The sequence below is a fragment of the Equus quagga genome, chromosome 1 (assembly GCF_021613505.1).
Source record: "Equus quagga isolate Etosha38 chromosome 1, UCLA_HA_Equagga_1.0, whole genome shotgun sequence".
NCBI classification, from domain to species: domain Eukaryota; kingdom Metazoa; phylum Chordata; class Mammalia; order Perissodactyla; family Equidae; genus Equus; species Equus quagga.
This window is the reverse complement of record NC_060267.1, coordinates 87,694,575-87,721,095: the sequence shown is the minus strand read 5'-3', so window position 1 is coordinate 87,721,095 and position 26,521 is coordinate 87,694,575. Positions and strand designations below refer to the sequence as shown.

Genomic DNA, 26,521 nt, shown 5'->3' with positions numbered 1-26,521 from the left:
CCTGCTAGGAGAAAAGGACATTCTGCCCATTTACATGTCGCTACCCAAAACGCTGCAAATTCCTTGGAGAACCAAGTCAGGCACATGTCTCAGAAGCAGCAGGGTTTATTCATGGGCACGCGGTAAGCCCTCCTAAAATGTTTCCAAAGAAAAATGCACATAAAAAATATCTACAAATGTACCTGGAGGAAGAAAACGCTCGCTGCAATGAGTGGTACTAAAGGGTGACTCACGTGTGTCCACCGTCTCCTGAATGGGGATGAAGCCTACAGGCAGAGTGTCCTTGGTGTCAATGAGCTTCATATCCACTAACACGTTCCCTAAATGACTCTTGGGAAGAAAGAAAAGAGATACAGACTATTAATCTGAACACGCCTGTGGTGGGTTTGCCATTTTGGCTTCAAGATGCATATTTAACACAATGACTCTCACAGCTTTACGACAGCAGGTTAATTAGAGTAGGTGCCACTTAATGTTCCCCAGTGGTTACAAAGGGACTCCGGTGGCCCCCGGGAAGGAGTTTCATCTGCGGAACCTCAAAACCTATTCAGTCAGACGTGGGCCTTGGTTAGCCAGACAAGCAAGTGAGGAGATGCGTGAGACATACAGAGCCCAGCAGAGGGCAGCTGTGCACACGCGTCCCGGGACCAGCTGCCACTCAGCCCTGATGGAGCATCAGCTCTGGGGTCAGTAGGTTTTAGGAAGAGCAAGTTCCTAGAGCAGTCGCTGGAGGGGAGAGAGCTGCATCTACCCCTAACCGAGAAAGAATCGCACTCCTAAGTCATCGCCAGTCTGCACAGATGCACATTTCACTTTAGATACATTCTGTAAAATCCCAAGGATCATAAACCAGTACAGAGCAGAAAGACCTGCTGCCTCAATGTTACACATCTTCTAACATGACATGCACCAGGGCCTCTTAAGGCCTCTATTTAGTGGTAGTATATGGGGTCCACTGTGCACAGTTTCTGTAACCAGGGCAAAAACATCTTCCAAAGACAGCACACCCCGTTCTGTAATTGCGAAAAGGGATGCTCGGCAAACACACTGGCACCTGCAGCCCGCATTTCAGGCTGGAAACGAGCTAGAAAGATAGCCGCCCTGCAACTTAAACACGTGGGGCCACCTTGGAGATTTCACTAAACTCGTCAGTCATTTGCAGCGTAGCTCCCCCTCTAGTGAGAGTCGGTTAAGGAAAGAATTGCAGCTTCCGATCTCAAATCTCTCCCGTTAGGATGCTGGCAATGCACTTTGCACGCCCATTTTCCAGAAGCAACTCAGCCCCAGCAGCCCTGCACTAGCACACTCTCAGCTTACTGGGTCTGCGTCCCTGGACAAGCATCGGGTTGGCCAGCCCGTCACTCTGCCCTCCACAACAGCTTCCCAGGCCGTTGTTTCTGTCTTGCTCAGAGAAGGGCTTGCACCTCCATCTCTGCACAGGGCCCCAGCCCCCTCACCCCTCTGGCTCAGGGCCAACACTCTCTGGAAGGCAGCCAGGGATTGTTACCATCTAAACTCTCTGCTCCATTCTCTCTTGGCACTCTCTGTTTTCCTCCATATCAATTTACAATGGCATATTTGTGAGGCTACTTGTTTAATATCTGCCTCCCCACTAGAGCTGAAGGACCATGAGAACCATGAGACTCAAAACTATTTCTATTACTACAGTAAATTCAAGCCTAGCACAGTTCTTGGCACACAGTAGGTGCTCAATAATTATTTGCTGAATAAGTTGATGTTTTTTTGGTACATTTTTAACAGGGTGGGCCACTCAGAGTCAGCAATCAAACTGGATTTGCTTGGATGACAAATATAAACTATATCAATAAAAATACTTAAAATATATTTAATAACTGCATGATAAACCAAGAGTACACAAATGAAATACATTCTTCAAATTTAAGTATGAAGGTCAATGTGTCGAGCGTAAACTATGACAGGTGTCTTTATGGCACTGTTGTCACAAAACTGTTTCTTTCTCTCAGAACCACTGTGTTTGTCAACAATCTGATAGTATGACATTTCAGGTAGCTGGGTCTCAGGAAGACAATGCACGGCGCAGCGCAGCAAAGCACAAGCGGCACCCTCGCTAATGTGGAATAAATCTCTGACCGCGTGGGCAGGGTTTGAACCGTTAACCTAGCTGGCAAACATCAGCTGCTTTCAGAATCGCCTGATCTAATCTATCATAATTTTTTCTCCTGGCAGTTGCTTTTCTGTGTCATCACTGCTTTCTGCATTGAGAAATTAACAACTGGGTATGTTTTCCTGCCCCGTAGATGGATGGGCATTCATCAATATCCTTCTCAAATGTCTTCGACTTGACAAGTTGGGTTTTCTAGAAGTCAACTGCAAACCACTTAGCGACCTCACCCTCCACACTCTACAAATGTCCCTGAGCATAAAACCAGAACATCAGTGGTGCAGCCATTAAAAAAAAAAAAAGCATCGAAAAACCCTCCCATGCATACAAAACGGGAGGCTGCACTGTCAAAGCTTCCCGCAGTCCAAGTGTGGTCCCTCTGGCACGGGGCTGCCGCTGTTCAGGGTTTAATACCGTAGGTCTGCGACACCATTAATTTTGCTTGTTCCTCTCCCCTCCCCCATCCCATGCTCTCTTTCATTTCCTCCTCATAAATATGAAGAACGTATTCCCAATCCTTGTTGAGCAAATGATTCATGCCAAAGGCCCAATATGCACTGACTCAGGGTATTTATATTGTCTCTGGTAGCCAGTATTTGCTAGTATACTGTAATTATTTTTGACAACCTTGCATTTAAGGTAGCCACAGATAACCAACTTAATATTCAAATGTTCATAAATCCTTCTGTTTAATATCCTCCCTACCTAATCTATGTACATTATTATTACAGGTAATGCAGAAAGTACAGGGCATGAAAAGTGCAATTAATCTCGATCCTTCCCCAGGAAGCAATGTCACTCCAAAGCCAGGTTTCTGTATTAATAGCATTATTGGGGGAAAGGAATTTAGGTTCCAAAAGAGTCTCCCAAAACTCCTACATTGGGAGTCTCAAGTCACCTAATTAAGAATCTGTCCAGTCTTGAGATCCCACGTCCCTCCTTTATGTTGTAAAAAATTATGCTATGCAGAGGCTTGGCTCTGACAGCAGGGGCAGGACAGACTGGCTGTAATAGCTTAAAATATGTCTCATTCCTACTCTACTCCCAGGCAGCAAGTTGGCCCCTGTGGCCCTCTTGAACTGGATCCCCATGGATCTCACTTTAGGACCCATTCATTCTTTTTCTGAAAACAAAATACACCTATTTCCTACACTGCTTCAAAAGAGAGGCCAAGGATTCTCCCACTGTCCTTGTCCTCATCTTACATCCCTTCATCACAACCCACGCCGCCACGCCCAGCCCTCACAGAGTACGACACAGAGTAGGCACTCAGTAAACATCTCTTTAATACGTTCAACAAATGCTAAGTCAATGCATTTTCTAGAATACACTTACCATGACCCCCAAAACTAACAAGCCCTGTGACTTCTCTCTGTCATGTTTAGACTGGACACTGTCCCTACTCCAAGGGTTCGGGGACTCTTCTGGCCTAGAGTATCAATATCCCACAGCTTTCATGGGAAATGTCACAAAAACAGAAATCACTAACAATCAAAGAGATCGTGGCTGTCCTCTGAAGCCACAGTTTTGAATGGAAACCTCTTCAGTCAGGAGACGCAAAGGCTGATCAGGGAGCAGTAGGAACACCTGAAACCACTGAGCAGTGCGAGGTGTGAAGAGGAGTTGTTCGAATCCTCAGGAGTTCGTCCTTCCAGCCCTGAGTGGCAGTGACCACGCTGACCTTCTGCAGAAAACAGCAGCCAGCGGACAGAACAGAGGTGACCAAAGCTAAAAATATAAATAGTCTCAAAAAAGGGCTTCGGTTCACCCTAGGGACAAGGGTTGGGAGAGCACAGCGTGTGTGTGGCTGTGGGTACAAGAGGGAAGGATGGGGCGATGGGGGCACCAGCCCGACAGCATGCGCCTGACGTTTGGACAGGCAACCCGGCCTTCAGACCTGCTCCTCGGAGGCTCCTCGGGCAGCACACAAGCCCGAGGGACCTGCTCAGACTCATCGGAGGCTCAGCAGCCGCCTCCCTGCCTGGATGAAAAAGATTTCCAGGGTTCCGCGCCAGCACTGGCCCTACTCCATTAGAAACAAGCATATATTACTCTCGTAGTTAGGGGGAAAAAGTTAAAGCAACGTCTTCTTCCCCAGTCCTGAGCACGTTAAGAGTAATTTTCCTAACAAAGATTTACCAACAAACAAGAGGGACAGCTGGTGGAAGAGAATGCAGGCCAGAGAACCCTGGGACTGTCCACAGCCAGAAAACGCTGAGGGGACGCGCAAGGACCCCCAAGACGGGACCACGGGCCTGGGGGAGTATGTGACAGGGAGACAGACCATTACTTTTCCCTTTTCAAGCTCTGAATGAGGATGTTGGAAGTTATTTTTTTTTTCTTTTTAAACTATGAATATATATTTTTGTTATAATAACATTTATAAAATTAAAATATTTCTAAAAATAAATATTTGCTTCAGAAAGAGACAAATAACATTTAGGCCAAAAAATCAAAATGGCATCCCTGAAAATGAAAATCTGACTGCTCCCTACTTGGGGCTAGGGAAGACCCGTGACCTCGGACAAGCACGAAAACTCTGACCTCAGGAAAGGAGCCAATGCTTCAACAGACTGCCCTGAGGATGGAAGAGGGGTATTTGTAGCGTGCCCAGGACAGGCCTCATCCAGAGCGGAGAGTCAAGAAAGCTACTTTCCTCTTTTCTAAGCCACCTATTAAAACACTTCATCGGAAAAGCCTTAGTAGATATCTTTGAAATTTCCTCACTTATGGGCCCAAGTATTAAAAATAGCATGCTAGAAGAAACCGGCACATGTGGCTACTACCCGCAGACACACGACACGTCACATGTCACCTAGAGACTCAGAGAGAAAGTCAGTCACTTTGGAACAAGGCCTTGTGTGTGAAAATGGGAGGCCATGGCGCATCCTTCCAGCTACGCTTCCATGCGTCAGTCGGCTTTAAATCCAGCTCTGCTGGAGAACTCTCACGTCCACACTACCCTGTGATTTGTTACTTGGAGGAAAGGCAGGCAAATGAGAGCTGTGAGAGAAATTTCCCGGTTTCCTTTTGAGAACACGTTTTAATGGAATTCACTGTACACTTGGGTATGTGGCTAATAATACTGTTAATAAATGAAACACAGCGCTGGCTGCTGATTCTACCCAGTTCACTAAAACCACAGATAAATTAATATGGCAATGAAGATAAACCACAACAAAAAAGAATGGGGAAGTTTTAAACAGGGATGTAAATATCACGTGCTCACTCGGCAAACAGAAACAGCCACGAGACTTACATTTTCTTTGGAAAATGATCGTGTAAAGCACAGGTATCTGGTAACCTTCGATTTAAATAGGCCGTCTTTCCAGAGGTCAGCGTCCACACCATCTGCTGTCTGTGCGACCTGCGGCAGAGAACAGAGCAGAGGGCCGCAGGTGAGGCGGGCTGGAGGAAGGGGTGCTCGAGCAGCTTCTTCATACCTGTGCCAATTAACACCGGCCCGAACTCTCACGGCATCTCATTAGTCCATTTCACCAGGCACTGGGAAGAGATTTTCCAAGAGGGGAAAAGGGAGAGTGTGAAAAATACAACTTCTAAAAATATAGTCCCCAGGGAAGCCATTGATTAAAGACACCCTGACAAAAATGGTTCTAATGAGAAAAGAGCAACTTTGGTTGTAATGGACCAAGAAGGGATTGGGGAAGTCAGCACATTAAGTTGCTCATTACCACTTACTCGGGGGACGGTACGGGGCGCAGACAAAAGTCCAATGGGGTGTGAAATGCCACCTGAGAGGGGCACCACCTGTAGAGAGACTGACGCGGCCTCCTGCTCCAGGACTCCCGGGGCCAGCCAGGGCGCTTCGGTCAATGGGACTCTCTACTGGGGCGTGAGGGGTAGGGGGTCAGGAAAATTCGCTCCTCACTGTATCTTCTTGGTACAAACTCTGTGAGTGGTATTCAAGGTCGGAAACTGTACCATGATAGAAAAATAAAAAGAGATTCAGGTCCTTTTTAATAGTCTCACTAAGAAGCCATGTTCCCATAGACAGCTGCAGAAATTTTCCCTAGGAAGCGTTTGAGGATGAAGCCAGCCTGGATCTGAGTCTCGAAGGACCTGTGCGCCGGACTGCAGGGTGTGACGGTCCGTGCTTTGTGGGAAAGGGTTTACATGACACTGGAGACAACAGGGCAGGCTGGACGAGGACGGTCTCCTTCTCACGTCTTTCCAGACTGCTCTCTTAATGGACTGTCAGGGCTGGGTCTGCTTTCTCACTCAGCAGCCTCACATGACACTGCCAGCATGGCACAGAGGAATAATCAACACTCCACACCGCGGCTGGCACCCGAGGGGACATCTGGGAAGACTGAGGGCGCAGCCGGTTTGGGGATGGACCCTGAAGCAGCCTCCCAGCCGTGTGCTCTCGGAAGCCTCCCTGCTTGTCCTGAGCGTTAGACTCTGGGACGCAGGCTGTGATCGACAAGCTCCCGGCCATCTGACAAACTGCGGATAGCGCCTCCATTCTTTACACAGAAACCGCCTCGCTTCAGCCCATCCCACGTCCACACTGAGTAGCTTTATGCAGAGCCAGGGGCCCCACAGCACTGCCCCATCCACAGGGCGGGGGCGGGCGGGCCACTCCACTGGGACATTCCCAGAGCCCCCACACAGCCATGTTCTCTGAGGCTGTCTCAGAAAAGCCCGAACGCCAACTGGCAAAAGAAAAATGTTTTTTCTTTTTTTTTCAAATTGAGCAATTGTAAATGAGCAAACGCAACAAAGGGAAAAGAAAGGTCCTTGTGTTAAATATGCAAATACATGTGACCTGCAGTCTGAAGGAGGAATGGTCTGGAGATCATTTTAAGGACTGTTTGCTCCAAGCATGTCACCCCCGCAGAAAGAAACCTGATGGATTGGGATCGGGCCTCATCAGCATTTTCTCCCACAACGGTCACACATAAAGTTTCTTGGAAAACATGAGATTTAACTCTTCACCACCAAGGATCCCTTTTGTTTGTTTTCTCCCATGGATTCCATGTTTTAAAAGATTTTGGGGGTTTTTTGTCCAAACGGTACTTTTACTGTATTTCCTCAATTCTAGGATGTACTCATTTGGGAATCACCCACAGGATTTAAAGAACATCCCTTCAGGAAAAAAAAAAGAAATAGTATCTTATCAAAATGTACAAACCTATTTTAAAATGCATCGGAATTTCAGAACCATTAAAATGTGAAAATAAAAGATGCTATAGGAACTAGGAAATAAGGGAATCTATATGCATTATTTTTTATAAACTTAAAAAAATAGTCTGCAGAACACTAAAGGCCGTGGAACCACAGGCTGGGACCTCGAAAGAGAGCCAGCTGTGTCTTTAACCTTCCACAGAGAAGGAAGGGGGCCGAGAAGGGCTCCCCGGGATATTTGGAAATCCCATCGAGGGGAGGTATGCACCCTACGTCAACGCTATGTTTCCAGGGTTTGAAATGATGATTCCCTCCTCTCGCCCCACTGCTGGAATTTCCCGTTTCTGAGTGAGAAGACACCTTGATATGATAAAGAGGCCAGCGCAGGGATGAAAGGGAAAAAGCAGGCAATGGGCTGGCCTTCCTCGGAGGCCCCTTCTCTGTCCCGGCAGTTAGTCCTCCAACTCGTGTCTGAGAAGCATTAAAAATGGACAACCAAAGGCCTGGCTCATTTGCAATAAAGTAAAAATGCGTAATGCCCTCTAACCCAAGGAGGGAATGGGGAAAGAGAGCCAGCGAGAGAGTGTCTGTGTGAGTGTGTGTGTGTTTGTGTGCATACGTGTGTGTGTGCATCTGGGCAGAATGCAGAGGCACCGAAGCCTGGCCACGCAGGCTGCATCCACACAGGGGCTGCGGTTCCATGAACTGGAGCAGGGAGAGAGAAGGCCCCGGGTCCTGGCTCGTCTGGAGCACCAGGGAAGCAGCCCTGGTGTGACAAGGCCAGCATGCCCAGCCTTGTCTCCCCTGTAGCAATAAGATGTACCCAGAAGCTTCTTTCCAATTCAGCCACATAAACATGCTTGCTAACCTAAGCTCTTCCCACCTCGAGTTAGACGAGCTAAGGACCTACAAGATGAAATATGTGTGAGGCAGGTGGCTGCGTGGAGCGTCCGCATCTAAACTCTGAGCATCCAAACTCAGCAGCCAGCCACTGAGTCCTGGGATGGGAAATGCTCGGGTGGGGGGGCGAGATTCTGGGGTTAGAGCAGTGAGCCTGCCTCAGTGCTCACCCGGGAGCATCCATAAAGCCAGTGCTCACATGTCGAAAAATGAGGACATCTGGTCCAACATGGAACCAAATATTTAAAGTGACACCACGCTACAACAGCATCCTTAAAGTCCTAAATTGCTGCATCTGGGCTCAGCTCCAACCTCTAGTCCTCTGGGATTCCTTCCCCATCTCTGGGACTAGATCTTGTCTTCAAACACACATTACGTACTTGTGTGATCAACATTTACCTGCCCCTACTATCCCACCATAGACTATAAGCTTCACAAGGACAAGGACGATGCCCACTCTGATCGCCATTGAGCCCCTGCACTACGCACAATGCCTGCCTGTGGACTCAGTCAAAACTCGCTGAAGGAATGAACGAACGAATCAGCCATTCAGTCAGGAGCAAAGAGTGAAAAGCCACATACCCTGACAGCTACCCAAGTAAGGTCATAAGAATTTTTTAAAATGAAATTTCCAGGATTTAATTCCTTGAGCTGAGTGCGCCCCCTTTAAAATCACCACTCTGTGAGGCCACGCACTCATGTCAACAAGGAGGCCACTTATTCTTCTGGTTCCTTGTCTGTATCTCCCTTGCTCCCAAAGCGACTGGAGTTTGTCCAGTGCTACTGCTGACTGCAGTGCCTCCAGAGTGTCTGTCACACATAAACGCCCACACTCTCATACCCTCCCTCTCTCCAGCATTCCCCGCGTACAGGAGCTGCCTCTGAGGAGGAGGAGGTGGGCAGCGACAGATCGAACACATGGGGCTTCTCTGCCCATATTCTCCTAAAATGGCAATCAAGTGGAGAAAGTGTGAACTCACTGAAATAAAGAGCAAGGGAGGAGCACGACTCAAGAGAGGCGCCAGCAAATGTGTGGAGACAGGGCAGTGGAAGCTACGGGATTCAGCAGGGCTGAGGGGGCTCATGATTCATCCTCAGAGTCGTGGAGCCGCCAGGTACCCCCGGGGATGGGGGCGGAGGGTGCGAGTCGAGGGCCGAAACAGGCAGACCAGAACAGGTCTACAAACAGCGCGGTTACACACCCAGGTCCCCACCCCCATTTCGGAAGTATTTTCTGCAGAACCAGAAGCAGGAGGGCTCAGGACTCCAGACCACCAGCCCCTGGGAGAAGGAGGAGGAGGAGGAAGTAAGGCTCCAGAGTGAAAACAGCAGGTGAACCATGCACACTGAAGGGTGGGCTGCTCCCCTGCCACCACCGGGCTCATCCTCCTTCTGCTGCTGGCATCTTGGCAGCCAGGCAATTGAATCCCCTAAATATCTCCCTAAATGCTGGATACTGAAGGACTTGTCTCTGGAGAAACTACAGCGCCAGGGAGCAGACAAGCACACTGATTGGGGGTTGGGGGGTGGGGGGATCTCCTGTGAGAAAGTCAGCTCCCCCTTGTGTCACCTTCCTGCGCAGCCCATCAGCCCACAGGCCCCACCCCACTGCCGACTGGCCTCACCCCCACGCTCCAACCCCAGGAGCCAGTGCCCCTCCCTTAAAGATAAACTGACCACAAGGGACCACCAGGCATTGGGGGAAGTCTCAGCTATGAAGACAGGATCCAAACTAGAAGAAGGGCAGCTTGAAGACAGCACAGATAACATGAGGAGACAATGAAAGCTAAGGAACAAAGAGCCAAGCCTATAATCAGCATCCTCAGAGGGATGAGTGAATATAATTGCAACCACCAAACAGAAATGGAATATTGCGGGGAAAAAACTTTTTTTTAAAAAAACAATATAAAGAGCCTAGAAATAAAAAAAGTTATAGCTAAATAAAAAATTGAAAAAAATACTGGAAGAGAAAAATCGAGGAAATCTTGCAGAAAATAAAACATAAAGATGAGATAAACTGGTAAGAAAGCAAACCTAAGAAAACTGAAGATCAATACAACATCCAACTAATGAAATTTCCAGAAAGAGAAATAAGAAATGGAAGAGACAGTGAGCCCCCCTATTCACGAGGTCCTGAAGGTGGCGGCACAGTGAATGAAAAGGACTCAGCTTAAAGCCAAATAACAGAGAAACCACCAAATCTGGGATTAAAAAAAAAAACCACCTTTAAAACTTCCAGAGAGAACTCGCACGTCCCGGACAAAGAGATGGGGATCAGACTGTGTCAGACTTCCCAACAGCAACACTGGAAACTAGAAGACACAAGAACAACGTCTTCGAAATTCTGAGGAATTCTGGAATTCTCCATCTAAACCAATGATCAATTAAGCGTGAGGGTAAAGACTTTTGCAGATGTGCAAGCACTGAAAAAGTTTATCTTCCGCGGGCCCTTTCCTAGGAACCGGCCAGTGCGCGTGCATCAACAAAACTAGAGATTAAAGCCGTAAAGAGGAAACCACGAGCACCGGGAACAGAGCCCACCCAGGACAGTAGTGAGATGGCAGCGGGAGGAAAAGAAGAGACGGTGGTGGGGGCCACCTGTGAGCGGGGAGGGGAACATGGAACTGAGAGTGTTTGGAGCCGGGAAGAAATGTGTAAATGGGCACGGGACAGGCGTATTGGAGCATTTAGAAAAATAAAGACACAGACATGAAGCTGTTTGAAAACATAATTCGTTAACTTAAAAGTTAAAAAGAAAATTTTAAAATCCTAATGTGAAAACCAGTAGGCACCCAGACAAGCAAATGAAAGGAACGAGTCAGTGACTAATTCCAAGGAAAAGAGAAGGTTGTACAACAAAGAAAATCTCCTCCTGGTACAGTACTTAATTTAGTGGTACCAGATGTGTGCACCGTCATAATATGAAAACACGGATTTACCAAAAATTGTGAGACCCCCTGATGGGGGGTGATGATAAGAGAATTAAATGTGTAGGATAGATAAATCAAGAAATAAGCAGTTTAATCAAATTATTTAGAAATACGGAGATAAAGATCCGAAGTGAAAAAAATCTAAGAGTTGAAAGTAACTGCCTCCTGGGAGTGTATAAGGGAGAGACGGGGCCCGGGGGAGCTATATTTTCTTACAAGCTTTTTAGTAATCTTTATTTTTTAAATTGTGTACGTATAACTTTCTTGCAAGAAAAGCAAATTTTAATTTTAAAAAAATCAGGGGGCTGGGAAAATGTCTCACGGAAGACAGTATGGGAATGTATTATTATTCCTTCTAGACACACCACTACCGTCACCCCCATCAGGGAGGCTCCTGGAGGAGCAACCCGACCTCAGTCCCACGTACAACCTCAGTGTGTTCCCAAGTGTGTGACAACGTCCAAAAGGGGCATGTGCAGCTGACTCCGGCCTTCTCCACTGCTGGAGTCCACCAAGAGCTAATGTGAGGATGCCGGAGGGGGAGTCCCTGTGAGCGGCAGCCCCTGGTCCTGCAGGAGCAACGCAAAGACCTGTACAAGCCTTTCAAGCAGCTGCCTGTCCACGACCCGGGATCGGCCTCTGTCTCGCACAGCCCAGGCTTCTGACTTCCTTCTCTGGCTCAGGTTCAGGTCTCATATTCTGGACCACGTGCAGCAGCCACGAAAGAAAACGTGTGTTCCAGAAGCCCTGAACAGCCCACTGTGCAGTGGGACTGGCTACCTATAGCTGGCCTACGGGGCATGTAAGAGAACCCCTGAGGTTAAATGTAAGAAATCCTCGCGGTTTAAGGACAGGTAGTAGGGCTGGAATCTTTGCTGAGTACTTACTGTTCGCCGGGCACTGCTCTAAGCACATTATGTGCATTTTCCCACTGAATTCTCCCAACAACCCAATGACATAGGTACTGTTTCTCTCCTCAGGTTACAGATGAGAAGATGAGGCTTGGAGAACTTAAGTAAACGTACTCAGTGGTGAGAGGAGAGGTGGATCTCCTGGTCTCAAGCCCAGACTGCGCTCCTACCTCCACCACCTCAACACTCAGGAAGCAGAGTTGCCCCGCTCAGCCCAAGAAAGGTCAGTCAACCTCCTGGGTCAAAGCCAGGACACCTGTGGGCCCTGCCTTTGGGACAGTGGACAAGCTACGTGCAGGCCTATCTGGAAAGCATCAGAAGGACTCCACCCAAACAGAGAGAACCACTCGGGGCCCGTTTAGAGATCCACCAGTATCTCCGCAGTGAAAGGAAGCTGAGAACACACAGCATCCATCCTGCTGAGTGCTGCAGAGACGAGAACGCTTGCAACACTTTCGGAAGCGTGAAGGTTTGGAGAGCTTCGCTTTGATGACAGAAGCAAAGAAGAAACTGGCAAAACTAATTTTAACGCTGAAATGACTTATTTTGTGAGACTGAAGTCTAAGCTCATAGTCCTAATGGTTTTAAAAGGTCCTATAAAGTTCAGGTAAAGCCCAATGTTTTAACCACACTCTTTTGCTTGCAGGACCCAGAAGTACTTGAGGTCACCATGTGAGAGGGAGGGGTGGAGGAAGTGGTACTGCAAGGGTGCAACCACACAGAGACCAAGAAAAGTCCAAGCGAGCAGACCTTGGAAAGAGAAAGCACTTTCGGTTCATTTGAGGCCCACCCACGTGGCTCGGGACCTCACTGGGAGGGACACGTCGACTTCTACTCGATGCGGCCCCATCAGCACAGACGACTCCGCTCTCCAGCCTCCTCCAGTGCGCTCTCCCTCCACGTGGATAACAGCAGCAGCTACCACTCACTGTGCATCTTCCACGTGCCAGGACCTGCTCTAAGTGTTTTATTCTCCGTAAGCCATTAGTGTTAGTAACTCACTTAACACAACAACCCTACAAGTAACTATGAGTAATAATCAGTTACTATCTGATCTTATAGGTGGGGAACCTGAGGAACAAAAGGGTCTTGGTTAAATAAATTATGGCATACCTATGCAACAGAATATGTATTTAGTTTTTAGAAAGGATGAAGTCTGTACATATGTAGAATTATGTCCATGATACACCAAGTGGGGAAAAAATTCTTACCAGAAAGCATATGAGAGAATACATATAAACAGCTCGTATAAGGCAACAACAGGAAAAAGACAAACACGCCAGTCAAAACATGTGCTGTGGCCATCAACCAGCAGTTGATGGAATAATACGAATGGCCAATGAGCATGAAAAAAATGTTAGTATTAAAAAATTTTTTTTAATTAAAATTAATTTAATTTAAAATTTTTAAATTTAATTTAAAAAATAAAATAAAATGTAATTATTAAATTCAAATGACAAGATGCCACTTATCTTTATCAAACTAACAAAGACACTTTAAAAAGCGTGAGATGGTGACACTCAGTGCTGGAGAGACTAGGGGGAAATGAGCACGCCAGTTGCTGCTGGAGTGAGTATAAATGGTACAACGTCAATATTAATTTAGCGCCGCACATCAAAAGCCTGAAGATTATATATGCCCTGGGACCAAAGAATTCCACTTCTGGGCAGAGTCTAAGGAAACAATCAGTTTTGTTCACAGAGTGCGGTCATTGTTTGTTCATTCATAGTGAGCTTCTGGGTGCCAGACACCGATCAAGGTGCAGAGAACAGAGAGGGGAACAAGGCAGACTTGGCCACTGACCCCACAGGGGTTACATTCTCGATGTGGGAAGGCGCATGAGAAACACATAAACAAACAAATATATAAGGTAATTTCAGAGCGGAGTAAGCGCTCTGTACAAAATAAAATGGGGGAATGGGGACAGTGACTGAAGGAAGAGGCTACCGGGTGGGGTGACTGGGAGGTCCTCTCTTGAGAAGGTGCCTCAGTGCTGACACCTGGATGACAAGCACAAACTGTCATTAGCGAATCTCGAGGAAGGGCCACATGGGGCTCTGGAGCAGCTACTGCGAAGACAGGACGATGGGAACAAGGCTGACGGGTTAAAGGGACAGAAAGCAGGGCTCTGTGACTGGAGCCTGGTGAGATGGGAAGTTCGCCCCATATGGTCCCTGAGGCACAGTCTGTAAGGGCAAAAGTGGGGAATGATCAATGTCGAAGGATTAGAGAACATCCTTGCGATGGAAGACTCAGCAGCCTTTTTAAACAACTCTGGGGACACAGACCGACCACCAGGGAAACTTCAGGGGAAAGAGTAAGTTACAAAATGGTTTATATAGGACAATCTCATATTTTTTTTGTTAAAAATTATATACATAGAAAAGGACCTAGACAAACAGAAAGCAAAGCATTACCACTGTTTGGTTCTACACAGTCGAGATTATGGGTATTTTTTCCATTGTTCTTTTAATTAATTAATTAATTTTTAATTGAGGTTTAATTGACATACAACATTATGTCAGTTTCAGTTGTACAACATAGTTATTCAATATTTGTATACATTGTGAAATGATCACCATGCTGAGTCTAGTTAAGAGCCAGCATCACACAGTTACAGAATTTTGCTTTCTTGTGATGAGAACATTTCAAATTTACTCTCTTAGCAACTTTCAAATATACAATACAGTATTATTACCTATAGTCGCCATGCTGTACATTACATCCCCATGACTTATTTATTTTAAACTGGAAGTTTCTACCTTTTGACTCTACATAGCTTTTATAATAAGAAAAACAACAATTTAAAAGACTTCATGTGATGGGGTGAGAAATAAAGATCTGCTGAATTTAAACTTGACAAACACTTTGTAAATCAGCTACCCAACTAAGCCGCCTGGAGTGGAGCTGGGCAGTAAATCCTTGAAACTGTCAGAGGTTCTTCAACATCAGAATCGAGTACTCCTTGCGCAAAGGGAAGCTCTCGAAAGACATGGCACGGCTAACCGCTGGTTTCATCAACCCGTTCACACCCTGGTGTTTTAAAAGAGCCCACCCACAATCCAAAGATGTATTTGGCAGACAGAAAGCAATCAAAGGGGCCAGGAAATTCTGCAGACATTCCAAAGGAAATATCTGGCTGACACCAGGAACGAGAATGAAGTTCAAAGGGCTCATGATGTGTGAGATCATCTGCTGTGGAAACACAGACACTTGGCCCAGGTCAGACAGTGGCCAACCGTGCCGCCACTTCAGCTCTTCCTGAAAGCAGGGTGGGCACAGTACGGAGGGAAGGCAGCCAGAGGAACCATCCTCCTGGGTCCCTAACAGGAGGTGAGCCCAGGATGCTTTCTGAAAACTATGGAGCAAAAGAGCCTTCTTGCTTATCTGGTGATGAGGCCAGGGACTCTCTGGCTGGTTTTTCGTTCTGATTGGATTGTATTTTCTCGTTTTGTATCCCGAATGGAGAGCTCAAGTCTGCCACAGATCTTCAGCTGAAACGTCTAATATTTTTAGCACAAGAGATGAATGCACATCCCTGTCCCCAGACTGGTGCATCTCACTCAGTTTCTGGGCTGCTCTCTCTCCTCACGTCCCAGAGCACAGGGACAGGGACCACCTGCTCCTCTGTGGGTCTCTGTGACGTGGGACCACCCTGGCTCTCCTCCAGCTCTCCCTCCTCAAGGTTATCTTGCCTCACGTGCCCAGCAACGTCCTGCCTCCCTAGTCCTGCTCCTTTGCTCCTCTCTCACATCTCAACATGTGGGATGTTCTCATCATTTAGGGCCTGGCTGAAAGAAGCCGGCCCTGCAAACCCTCCCTGATGATACCAGCCAGAAGCGCACTGTCTTCTTCCAGGATCTTCCCCGCCTGATAGCTTCTTGCATCAAACCTTCTCGATGTGAAGAAAAGCATAAGACAGAGGGAAGAAGTGGGGTTTTCGGAATCAGGTAGACTGGAGGTCAAGTCGTGGCTCTGCCACTTACATACTGCGGCTTCCCAAAGTCACACTTTCCTCTCTGAGCCTCATCAAAAATGAAAATAATAGTAACATCCACCTCATAGGATTATTGGTGAAGATCAAAGGAGAAAAACACCAAAAGTACGTGGCCATGCGATACCACTTCATATCCACTCGGATGACTATAAGCAAAAAGACAGACAATAGCCACTGTTGGCAAGGATGTGGAGAAACCTGAACCCTCATGCACTGCTGGAGGGGCTGTGACACGGTGTGGCCGCTGCAGAAACAGTTGGACAGTTCCTCAAAACTTTAAACACAGAGTTACCATATGACCCAACAATTCCACTTTTAGGTATATACCCAAGGGAACTGAAGATACACATCCGCACAAAAAGTTTTCATGATGCTCACAGCAGGGTTTTTCACAATCACCAGAAAGTGGAAACAACCCAAATGTCCATCAGCTGGTGAACAGATAAACAGAATGTGGTGTATCCATACAATGGAATATTATTTGGCCATAAAAAGGGAATGAAGTACTGACACATGTAACAATGTGGATGAACCTTGACAACATTGTGCTAAGTGAAAGAAGACAGCCACAAAAGGCCACATATTGTATACCATTTATACGAGATGTCAAGAAAAGGCAAATCCACGGACACACAAAGTAGATTGGTGGTTGCCAGGGGCTGGGGCAAGTGGGAAATGGGGAGTGAATGCCAACGGGTTTGCAGTTTCCTTTGGGGTGATGAAAATGTTCTGGAACTAGATTAGTGGCGAAGGTTGCACAACTCTGTGAATATACTAAAAACTACTGAATTATACACTTTTAAAGGGTAAAGTTTATGGTATGGGAATTATACTTAAATAAAGCTATTTTTTTTAAGCTCTTAGCATAAGACCTGGCATGCAGTAGACACTCAAAATATGTTAGCTCTTTATTATTGTTTCTATTCCTTAAGGTAAGGATCCTATTTTACTCAGCGGGCATTTTTCAGGGTCCCTGGCCCCAGGCCCCGCTGGTGGCACACAATCAGGCTTTTGCCCAACGGCTGAACGAACAAGTAAAAGAATGGACAGTGTGACAGATGCACAAAGCGTGAGGCTGGCACACCAGGTGCTGGGGAGAACGGCCGTCTCTTCGGTCTACCTGCCGCACAGCTGCCGTGGCTCCAGCAGGCACAGAGATGACCGATTCCCGGGGCTGGGCAGAGCGGAAGAAAGCAAAGGCCCCTGAAGGCACCCCCAGAAACCAGGAGCCCTGCTTCTGCACCTGCCGATGGGGACAAGCAGACACACAAGGAGATCAGCTCCTGGGGACGGCGAGGCCCATGAGAGGGAAACGGGAAGTAAACGGGAGCAGGGCACTGTGCTGCATCAGAGCGGGAACTTCCTCTCCATTCCTGGTTGTCAGGAACGAGGGCCTTGGCCACAGGTGCTCCTGCCTCTGCCACACCCAGAGGGCCAGGCCGGGACACAGCCCTGGACCTCCACAGCCCCCCCGGAGAGCAGCATCTGTGGCCTAGAGCTTCCCTCATGGCTGGCTGGCTGGCACCTAAGTGGACAGCGGGTTCCTCTCAGCCACAGACACTCTGCCGCCATGCCACACCATGGCCAAAGCACGAACTATTCAACCAATGGCACGTCTGATAATCACTGTGGAGCAAAAAATTAAACTATAGCTCTACCACACCTGAAAACAACTCGAGGTAGACTACAGGTTAAATGTGAAAAGCAAAACTAAACCTTTTTGAAGAAAATGTAAAGCATCTTCATTATTTTAAGAGAGGGAATTACTAAAGAGATAGACATGTGTCTAAAAGAAATCCCGTAAATGAGAAAACTGATGAATTTTACTACCCTAAAATTGAAACCTTTGATACTACAAAGGACGCTAAAAATGGTGAAAAGACAAGCCTCGGACTGTGAGAAATGCATAACTGACGATGGATTAATGTCCAAAATAAATAAAGAACTCCTACAAGTCAATGAGAAAAAGAAATAATCCAAAAGAAAAATGATATGCAATACGTAGAAGCCGTCTGAGAAAACGTTCGACCTTTCCAGGAAAGGCAAATTAAAAATGACAAGGCTGTGCCATTCACGGCAAATCACTGACTAAACTGTAAAATATCTGATGAAAATGAGCGGGGCACAAATTGGCACGACCACTTTGGAGAACACATTTACTATATTCAGTAAGACGAAAATGACCCGGCAATTCCACTCGTCAACTGTTCCCTGGAGAAATCCTTAGCACATAGATATGCGGATATTATTTGCAATGCTGTTTATAATAGCAAATTATTGGAAACAACTCAAATCCTCATCAAAAGAAGGATGAATAAACATGTCATAGTATATTCATGCAATAGCATTCTCTACAGCCTTGAAAATGCTTGAACTAGAGCCACGCATATCAGCAAGGATAAATCTCAAAAACAATGCTCAGGAAAAAGGCAAGCTGAAAAATATGCACAGTATGATATATAGTCCGTATGCTATCATCTATATAAAGTTTGAAAATAGGAATGAATACACAGGAATGATAAACACCAAACTCAGTGGTTCCTCTGGGTAAGGAAGGATGTGTGGGCCCGGAGGGTGCATAGGCACCGATAATGTTCTATTTCTTTTATTAAAAAAACAAACTCACATAAACTTGGTGAAACACTAAGACTTGGACAAGTTGCAAGGCGGTTGCATGGATATTTGTTACATGATTCTCTATATCTTTCTACATATACGAAATGTTTTGTAATACAATTTTTTAATTTAAAAAATCAGATAGTAGAGACCTTAAAAAAAAAAAAGAGTGGGGCTTTCAAATACTCGCAAATGTGTACCAGAAGGAGAGTTGCCATAGAAAACACAGGACATCCAGTTCAATTAGAATTTCAGATAAACAATGAGTAATTTTTTCAAATTAAAAGAAAAATTACAAAATTTTCAGATTTAACGGGCATCCTGCATTTTTATTTGCCAAATCTGGCAACCCTAACAAGGAGGCATGTACTAAGGCTTTGTTTAGTGAAAAACTGGAACAAAACTAAAAGTTGGGCAGCAGGAGAATGCTGTGTGGAGTGTCCCGCCTCCATGGACAGCCCACACCAAAGAATGAGACGTGTACACAACCGTCTAGAAAGATCTAAATGACACTGCCTCACTCAGTCAAAATAAAGCCAGAGTTTGCTGTGCTATCTAAGTTATGTGAAATTCACAAGTTGCAACCATTTACTTCTGTAAGTCACTTATACATGCAAATACAGAGAAAAAAGAAAACACAGCAATGGGATGACAGCAGCTAGAAGAAATTAGGGGTGTGGTCAAAAGGTACTTGAGCTTTAGCTGTATTATTTGATTTTTTTTTTTTACCATAATAAGATTTTTGTATTCCTTATTTAATTAAAAATAAACACAATTTTTTGCAAAAAGAAATAAGTCTAGAAGGATATTTCTAAACTTTTAATAATATGCATAGGATTAGAGGAAAGGTGATATTTTCACTCTTTAGTTTATATAATCCTGTATAATTTGGATTTTCTGGAATGAGCTTTTGTAATTTGTTAAATGTCATGAAGATATTTTTAATTAAAAAACAGGCAGGGTTCACTGGCCCTGTCTCGACCACAGGCTCCTGGGAGCAAGAGAGAGTTCCACCACAGAGGATGCGTCTGCTGGGCAGAGAGGGAAAGGAGCGAGAAGCTGCTGTGCAAGGCCAGGTCCTGCCCTCTGTCCCTGCTACCCACGGCACAGGGCTCCAAAGCCCTTTTCTGGCTGGACTTGGGCTAACGACCTGTGCCTCATACTGCCGGATACCCACTCCCCTGGGCCAGGGAAGCAGAGGAACTCAGCAGTTTAAAACTTGGGCTCTGGGGCCGGCCAGATGGCGCAGCGGTTAAGTTTGCACATTCCGCTTCTCGGCAGCCCAGGGTTCGCCAGTTCGGATCACGAGTGCGGACATGGCACCACCTGTCAAGCCATGCTGTGGTAGGCGTCCCACATATAAAGTAGAGGAAGATGGCCACGGATGTTAGCTCAGGGCCAGTCTTCCTTAGCAAAAAGAGGAGGATTAGCAGTAGTTAGCTCAAGGCTAATCTTCCTTAAAAAAAAAAAAAACAGAAAACGTGGGCTCTGGTTTTGGACAGATGTGAATTCAAATTCTGGCTTCACCACTTATAGCTGTGTGACCGTGGCTGAGTTCCTCAACCTCTCTCAGCACTGCCTCTGTACGTGGAGACAACAGATTCTATCTCATACAATCATTAAACAAGAGTAATCATTAAACGAGACAATGCAACTGAAGTGCTTTGCCCAACACCTAGAACACAGTACTCAGTCAGTGGTAAATACTGGAGTTGATGTTTTGGCGCACCGCTCCACTCCCACGCCCAGGTATGCAGGCTGGCCCGGCTCTATGAACAGACCTCTCCACCTGCACGGGCAGCCACCATGAGGCTGCGATCGTCTCTTAGGGGCACAGGTCTTCACTTTCCTCTCGGCAGATAGTTACTAAGCACTGATGATACGCAAGGCTTTGCACCATGCACTTTGGCACATGCAAAGACGAGTAAGACACGGCCCCCCTCAGAGGAAGACCGACGGGCGAGCTGAAGCAGCAGTGAGGGCACAGCACACAGCAGGAGCCCCAGGACTGCTCTCAGCTCATCCACACCTGCTGTGCATCTCAGGAAGAGCCCTTGAGCTCCCTGAGGCTTCGTTTTCTTATTTTTAAAGTGAGATTATAATAGTAACTTCAAAGGGTCATTGTGTGAAGTAAACACTGTGGAAGCAACTAGCACAGGGACAGGCACAGCACGGACACTTGGAGTTACTGGAAGCACAAGGTCGCTTTACCTTAATACTATAATGGAGGACAGTGCTCAGCAGAATAAGAAAGCACGTCAGGGCTTGGGGAGGGGAGGGGACAGGGGGAAGGAAGAGGAGAATCAAAGGCAGCTTCAGGTAGGACACATCATAAAGCATCAACACGCAGAAAGGAAGCAGGGGAAGACGGGTAGGCACGCCCCTAGAAGAGACGGGGTCAGAAAGGCACCTGTGGGAAGAGCTGGGCTGGTGGACCGCGGCCTACACAGGCTGAGAGAGGAGAGGAAGGCAGCCGTGGGTGGGACCTGGGGAGCAGGGCAGGTGCGGGAGGAAGGACTGGCCTTTGTGGCAGAAGGAGAATCTCTGGAGAACTCGGGGCAGGAAGGAGGAATTCTAAGAGCTATGCTCTAAGGAGAAAACCTAGAGCTGAGAAGGGAGGGACCAGAGTCCTCTGGGAAGAGGCCATCTGGGACAAGAATGGTGAGGAGCCAACCAGGGTGGTCGCGGAGACAGAAAAGGAGGATGCAAAAGGAGAAGCTGGGGTAGAAGCCAAGAAACTGCCTGACGTGGTGTGGGATTGGGGTGGGCGAGGAGCCCCAGGGGGAGCCTGGCCTCCGTCCGGTAGGAACGGTTCAGAGCAGGGCACTGGGTGAGGGGTCGGAAGGAAAGGGAAGACAGATCCGGTTTGGGAGTATTCACACTGAGCGTCAGCCAGCCATGATATGTGGGCGTGTCCACCAGGCAGGTGGAAACAAGGGCCTGGCTAAGAAGAGGGGCCTGAGCACAGGTTGTCCACAGATCGCGGGGTGGCAGCTCAGCTCCGGCGTAGCTGGGACCCAGGCTGGAGGAGAGCGCACAGTGAAACAGGGCCAATCAGAAGCTGGGCGTGTGCTCAGTGTGGGAGAGACGACCACAAGAAAGGGGAATCAGAGAAGAACAGGTAGAATAGGTGAAATCACATTAAAGGGATCAGAGTGTTTGCAGAAAGAAGGGCTACAGAATATTGGATGACCTAAGAAAATACTGCAGTAATATAATGAGAACATACCATGCCATAATAAGCATCTTACGAAACAGTATAAACAGTAGAATCCCGTTATTGCCAAAACGCACACACAGGGAGGAAAAAAACTAAAAGGACATATGTCAAAATGTTAACGGCACTTTCCCTCTGAGTGGTAGGCTTATGAGCCCCTTTTTTTTTTTCTTCCTTGTACTTTTTTATATCTTCCAAATTGTCTACAATGAGCACGTGTTAGTTCTGTATTCGGAGAATGAATGTATTGAGGAAGGAAGAAATTGGTCAGCAGCGTTCAAAGTTGAAATGAGATCAAGAAGAACAAGAATAAGGGAAAAGATAGTGAGTTAGCCAATTAGGAAGTAAGAGGTGAGTGGAGATGAAGAAGAGGCGATGGCACGTGGGAACAAGCTGGGGGAGAAGGGCTCATAAAGACAGTAGCTGGAGGGGCTGGCGCCGTGGAGAGGAAGAGGGGAGGTGGTGGTGGCTGGTCTGTTTTCAGGAACAGAGGGGCGGTGGCATGTTTGCGTGGAGAGGAAAGGAGAGGAGGAGAGGGATTCACCAGCAAGAACCACGGCAGGAAGAAGTGGAAATGAGATCTCCCTGGGGGCATTAATCTCAGGAAGGAGAGAGCTACCCAAAGCTGCTCCATCTCTTTTCTCCTTTTCTCCCTTTGGTCTGGGTCTGTGAATTGCGTGCGGGCAGGGACTACATCTGACAGTCACAGTTCCCAGTGCCTGGCACAGGACCTACATGTGGTGGGGGCTACTAAATGAATGCTTCCCTCCTCCTTCTGCTCCGTCTGCAAAGTCTAAGGAACTCTCCTCTCCTCTGAACTCAGGAGAGTGGGCTTACATAAAGGAGCCGGCCAGTCGACTCAGGGAGCTATGGAAATGCTCGTTAACAAGCAACTGCACAGGTCTGAAATATTCTAGAGACCCCCACGCTGACACTCCGAGACATCTAAGTGCCTTCTTAAGAACAGGAAGAAAGCTCTTCTATCAAGCCAAACCGCTGACCTTGAGGTAGGTCCAAATGTGAGACGCCATTCCTGAATATAATTCAGTGAGGCTATGAAAAACAAAATGGGCCTAAGATAAGGAGGCAACCTTTTTGACAAATGGCACTGTTTTTGTCTTAGCTAGGACGCTAGCAGGATATAATTAAGAAAATAGTGAAAACTAGCAATCCTGGGATCAGCAGAAAATCTGGGGACCCTGCCTGGCTTCCCCGGGCCTTGAGGAAGGACGCCAGCCTGCACACTGGCCCAGCGCCCCCTGCCCAGTGTTGCTGGCCCCACCTCTGACCAAGCTCTCCGCAGAGACCGCCTGGAGTGGGTGGTACAGCCTCCTGCTGAAGCCAACCAACTCAGACCACAAGGCCTGGCTCTGGGCTTCCGGCTGGGATTCACAAAGGGGCCCCTGGAAGAGACCCAACAAGACTAGAAGAATAGGAAGAGTTAAAGTAATGGGATTTAAGAGAAGACAGTGAACTCGCGCTACCCGTGAGTCATGCTCAATGACAGGAGGCAAGAAAGCAAAGGAGATGAACTGGCACTTGTGACTAAGTCACCCTTCTTATTTACTCTATTACTCAGCTCTCAAACCACATTGCCGGCTGTAATTGCATTTCAATTCATGTTTAACACAAACATAACTTAGCTGGATGTTGGCATCCAATATCCCAGACACAGAAAGGCAAAACAGAAAGGAGCCAGCTAATTCAATTCAATAAATGTCCTCTGCCTGCCTGGTGGAGTGTGTACGCACCCAGGCACTGTGCCGGGTACGGGGGCACAGCTGTGGGAAAGACAGACGCTGGTTCCCAGGCTTCAGGGCCCTTAGTGCGCAGGGAGGGCACACGCTGACGGACCTCTGTGATTAGAGGTAAGAGCTGCAGTCGAGGAAAGTGAAGGCACTATCCAAACGCAAAGAGCTCCAACATCATTCCACAGGGAGAGCAGTCAGGGTTGCATACAGGCACAGACGCAAGAATGAGGCCAGCACAGTTGGAGAACTACAGACAGTTCAAGGGGGCAGGATGAGGGCTAGAAAGGGAGGGGAGGGGCAAATTAATGACTGTCTCCAATGCCAGTGAAGTCCATCCAGTTGATAAACACCTACCAAGTGCTAGATGCTAGGCATTCAGTGCTAAGTAAAACAATGAATTTGTCTCTAAGTCTGAAAACAGAGAGCTGGAGACAATTCCGGGCAGGTGAGTAGTCTGATCGTTTAGAAGCCTGCCACTGGCAATCACTCAGGACAGACGGGAGGTTGGAGTGGAGTTAGGGAGATGCACAGGGAGACAATCCAATGGGCCTTCACAAAGGAGAGTGGAGAAAAGAGTCAATGGATATTTGCTTTGTCAACATGGCAATCCCTTCTGAAACCTTCCCTTCTCATGTGCCCCTCTCCACAAACACAGTGGAATTTGTAATCACATAACTTCTTATCGCATAAACCTTACAAGCTTCTCAGCCTGAACCATCATCCAAAGGGTCGTGGAACAGCCAAGAAATAGGAGGGGAAATTAGAAACAAAAAAAGAACTCAGGAGGTTGTTGGACATAAGATAGATACATATTTTTACAAGTCAGTTTTCCTCTGTACAAAATATGCACACCATAACCAACAATCACTGAACGAATATACAGGGGAAACAGTAGCATTCCCAACAGCAATATCAATTGTAAAACAAACAGTAAAACTAACTGAGAAGCCTCCACTCTTTTTTCAAAGCTTTAAGATAGTTTGCAGGATGCGAGAATTACCTGTTTCTTGACGATTTTAGGGAATGCTACCTTAACAAAATTGGCACCTAGTGCTTTTGTTAGAAATAATTCTCTAATGACTTTTCCAATTTCTTCTTCCAATACAGGTTTGTTATAGGATTTCTTCCTCTTAAATAGCAATAGAAATGATCAAACTCATCAAGATTTTCAATTTTAGTTGCCTAGGGCTGCACACAACAGCTATACATCATATTCTTTTATAATTTTCAAATCTTATACTCCTACTTTCCTTTTCTCAATCTACATTCTGCTTATCTTTATTTCCTTTTACTATTACATTTGATGGAAGTTTATCTATTATGCTTTTTACAAAGAACTGATTCTCAATTAACAACTCTCCCTCCTTTTCTCTTACTTCTAATTTCTGATTTTATTTTTGTTATTTCCTTCCATGTGTTTGTCTAGCTACTTGAGCTGTGGGATAATATCAAGTGACCTGATATACATGTGATTAGAGCCCCAGAAAAGGGAGAGGCAAACAACTATTTTAATAATGACCGGAAACCAACTGCAACAATGCAATAATGGCAGAATATACATTCTTTTCAGGTTACATGGAACATCCACCAAGACAGATCATGGTCTAGGCATGGGTTGATGAACTATAGCCCACAAGCCAGATCCAGCCTGTAGCCTGTTTGTGTACAGCTGAAAAATTACAAACTGTTTTTATATTTTGTAAGGGTTAACAAAAATCAATATGCAATAGAGATCATATGTGGCCCATAAAACTTAAAATATTTACTCTCTGGACCTTTATAGAAAAATATTGCTGACTCCTGTTCTAGGCCATAAAACTAAGTTCTTTCTCTGGTGACAGAGAATTAAAGATGTCAATAACAGAAATATATCTGGAAAATTCACAAAGATATGGAAGTGAGACAACACATATCTAAGTAACCTATGGGTCAAAGGAGAAATCAAAAGGGAAATCAGACAGAATTGTGACTGGAATTAAAACTAAAACATATTAAAATATGAGGGATGCAGCTAATGCAGAGTTTAGAGGGAAATTCATAGCATTAAATGCTTATGTTAGAAATGAAGAAAACTCTCAAATCAATGACCAAAACTTCCACCTTAAAAAACTAGAATGTTAAATCCAAAGTAAGCAGAAAAAAAATAAAGAGAAAACAATAAAATAGAAAACAGAAAAATAATAGAGAAAAATCAGTAAAAGCAAAAGATGGTTCTTTGAGAAAACTGATAAAACTCTAGGCAGCCTGAGCAAGAAAAAACAGAGATGACACCAATTACCATTATTGGGAATGAAAGAGAAGATATCCTACAGATCCTAAAGATAATAAGAAATATTATAAACAACTTTATGCCCAGGCATCAGAAAACTTAAATTAAATGGAAAAATTCCTTGACACAAATTACCAAAGCTCATTCAAGAATAGATAATTTGGGGCTGGCCCAGTGGTGTAGTGGTTAAGTTCAGCATGCTCTGCTTCAGTGGCCTGGGTTCAGATCCCAGGCATAGACCTACGGCACTCATCAAGTCATGCTGTGGAGGCATCCCACGTACAAAACAGAGGAAGACTGGCATAGATGTTAGCTCAGGGTCACTCTTCCTCAAACAAAAAGCAGAAGATTGGCAACAGGTATTAGCTCAGGGCCAATCTTCCTCATCAAAAAAAAAAAAAAAAAGGAATAGATAACTTAACTAGCACTATATTTATTTAAAAACTTGAACTGTTGAAAACTTTCTCACATCCAGGCCAAGATAGCTTCAGTGGTAGATTCTACAAACATTTAAAGAAGAAATAATACCGATTCTACATTAAATATTCCAAAAAACAGATGAGGAAGGAACACTTCCCAACTCATTATATGAGGCCAGCACTGCCCTAATAACAAAACTAGATAAAGACATTATAAGAA

The 26,521-nt window shown here is 46.1% G+C and overlaps 1 protein-coding gene across 6 annotated transcripts in view; it reads right to left on the bottom strand.

Moving 5' to 3' along the window:
* The window catches only part of MVB12B (multivesicular body subunit 12B), a 188,794-nt gene that overhangs the window by 117,396 nt on the left and 44,877 nt on the right, over positions 1–26,521 (bottom strand). For all 6 annotated transcript variants that reach the window (XR_006891083.1, XR_006891082.1, XR_006891081.1 and 3 more), the window contains exons 3-4: positions 5,403–5,510; positions 234–330 (exon numbers count right to left, since the gene is read on the bottom strand). Coding sequence is in view for 2 of the 6 variants with exons in the window: in XM_046678816.1 (XP_046534772.1) it covers positions 234–330; positions 5,403–5,510 (205 nt within the window). In the remaining 4 variants the exon portion in view is untranslated. The remainder of the gene's footprint in view (positions 1–233; positions 331–5,402; positions 5,511–26,521) is intronic.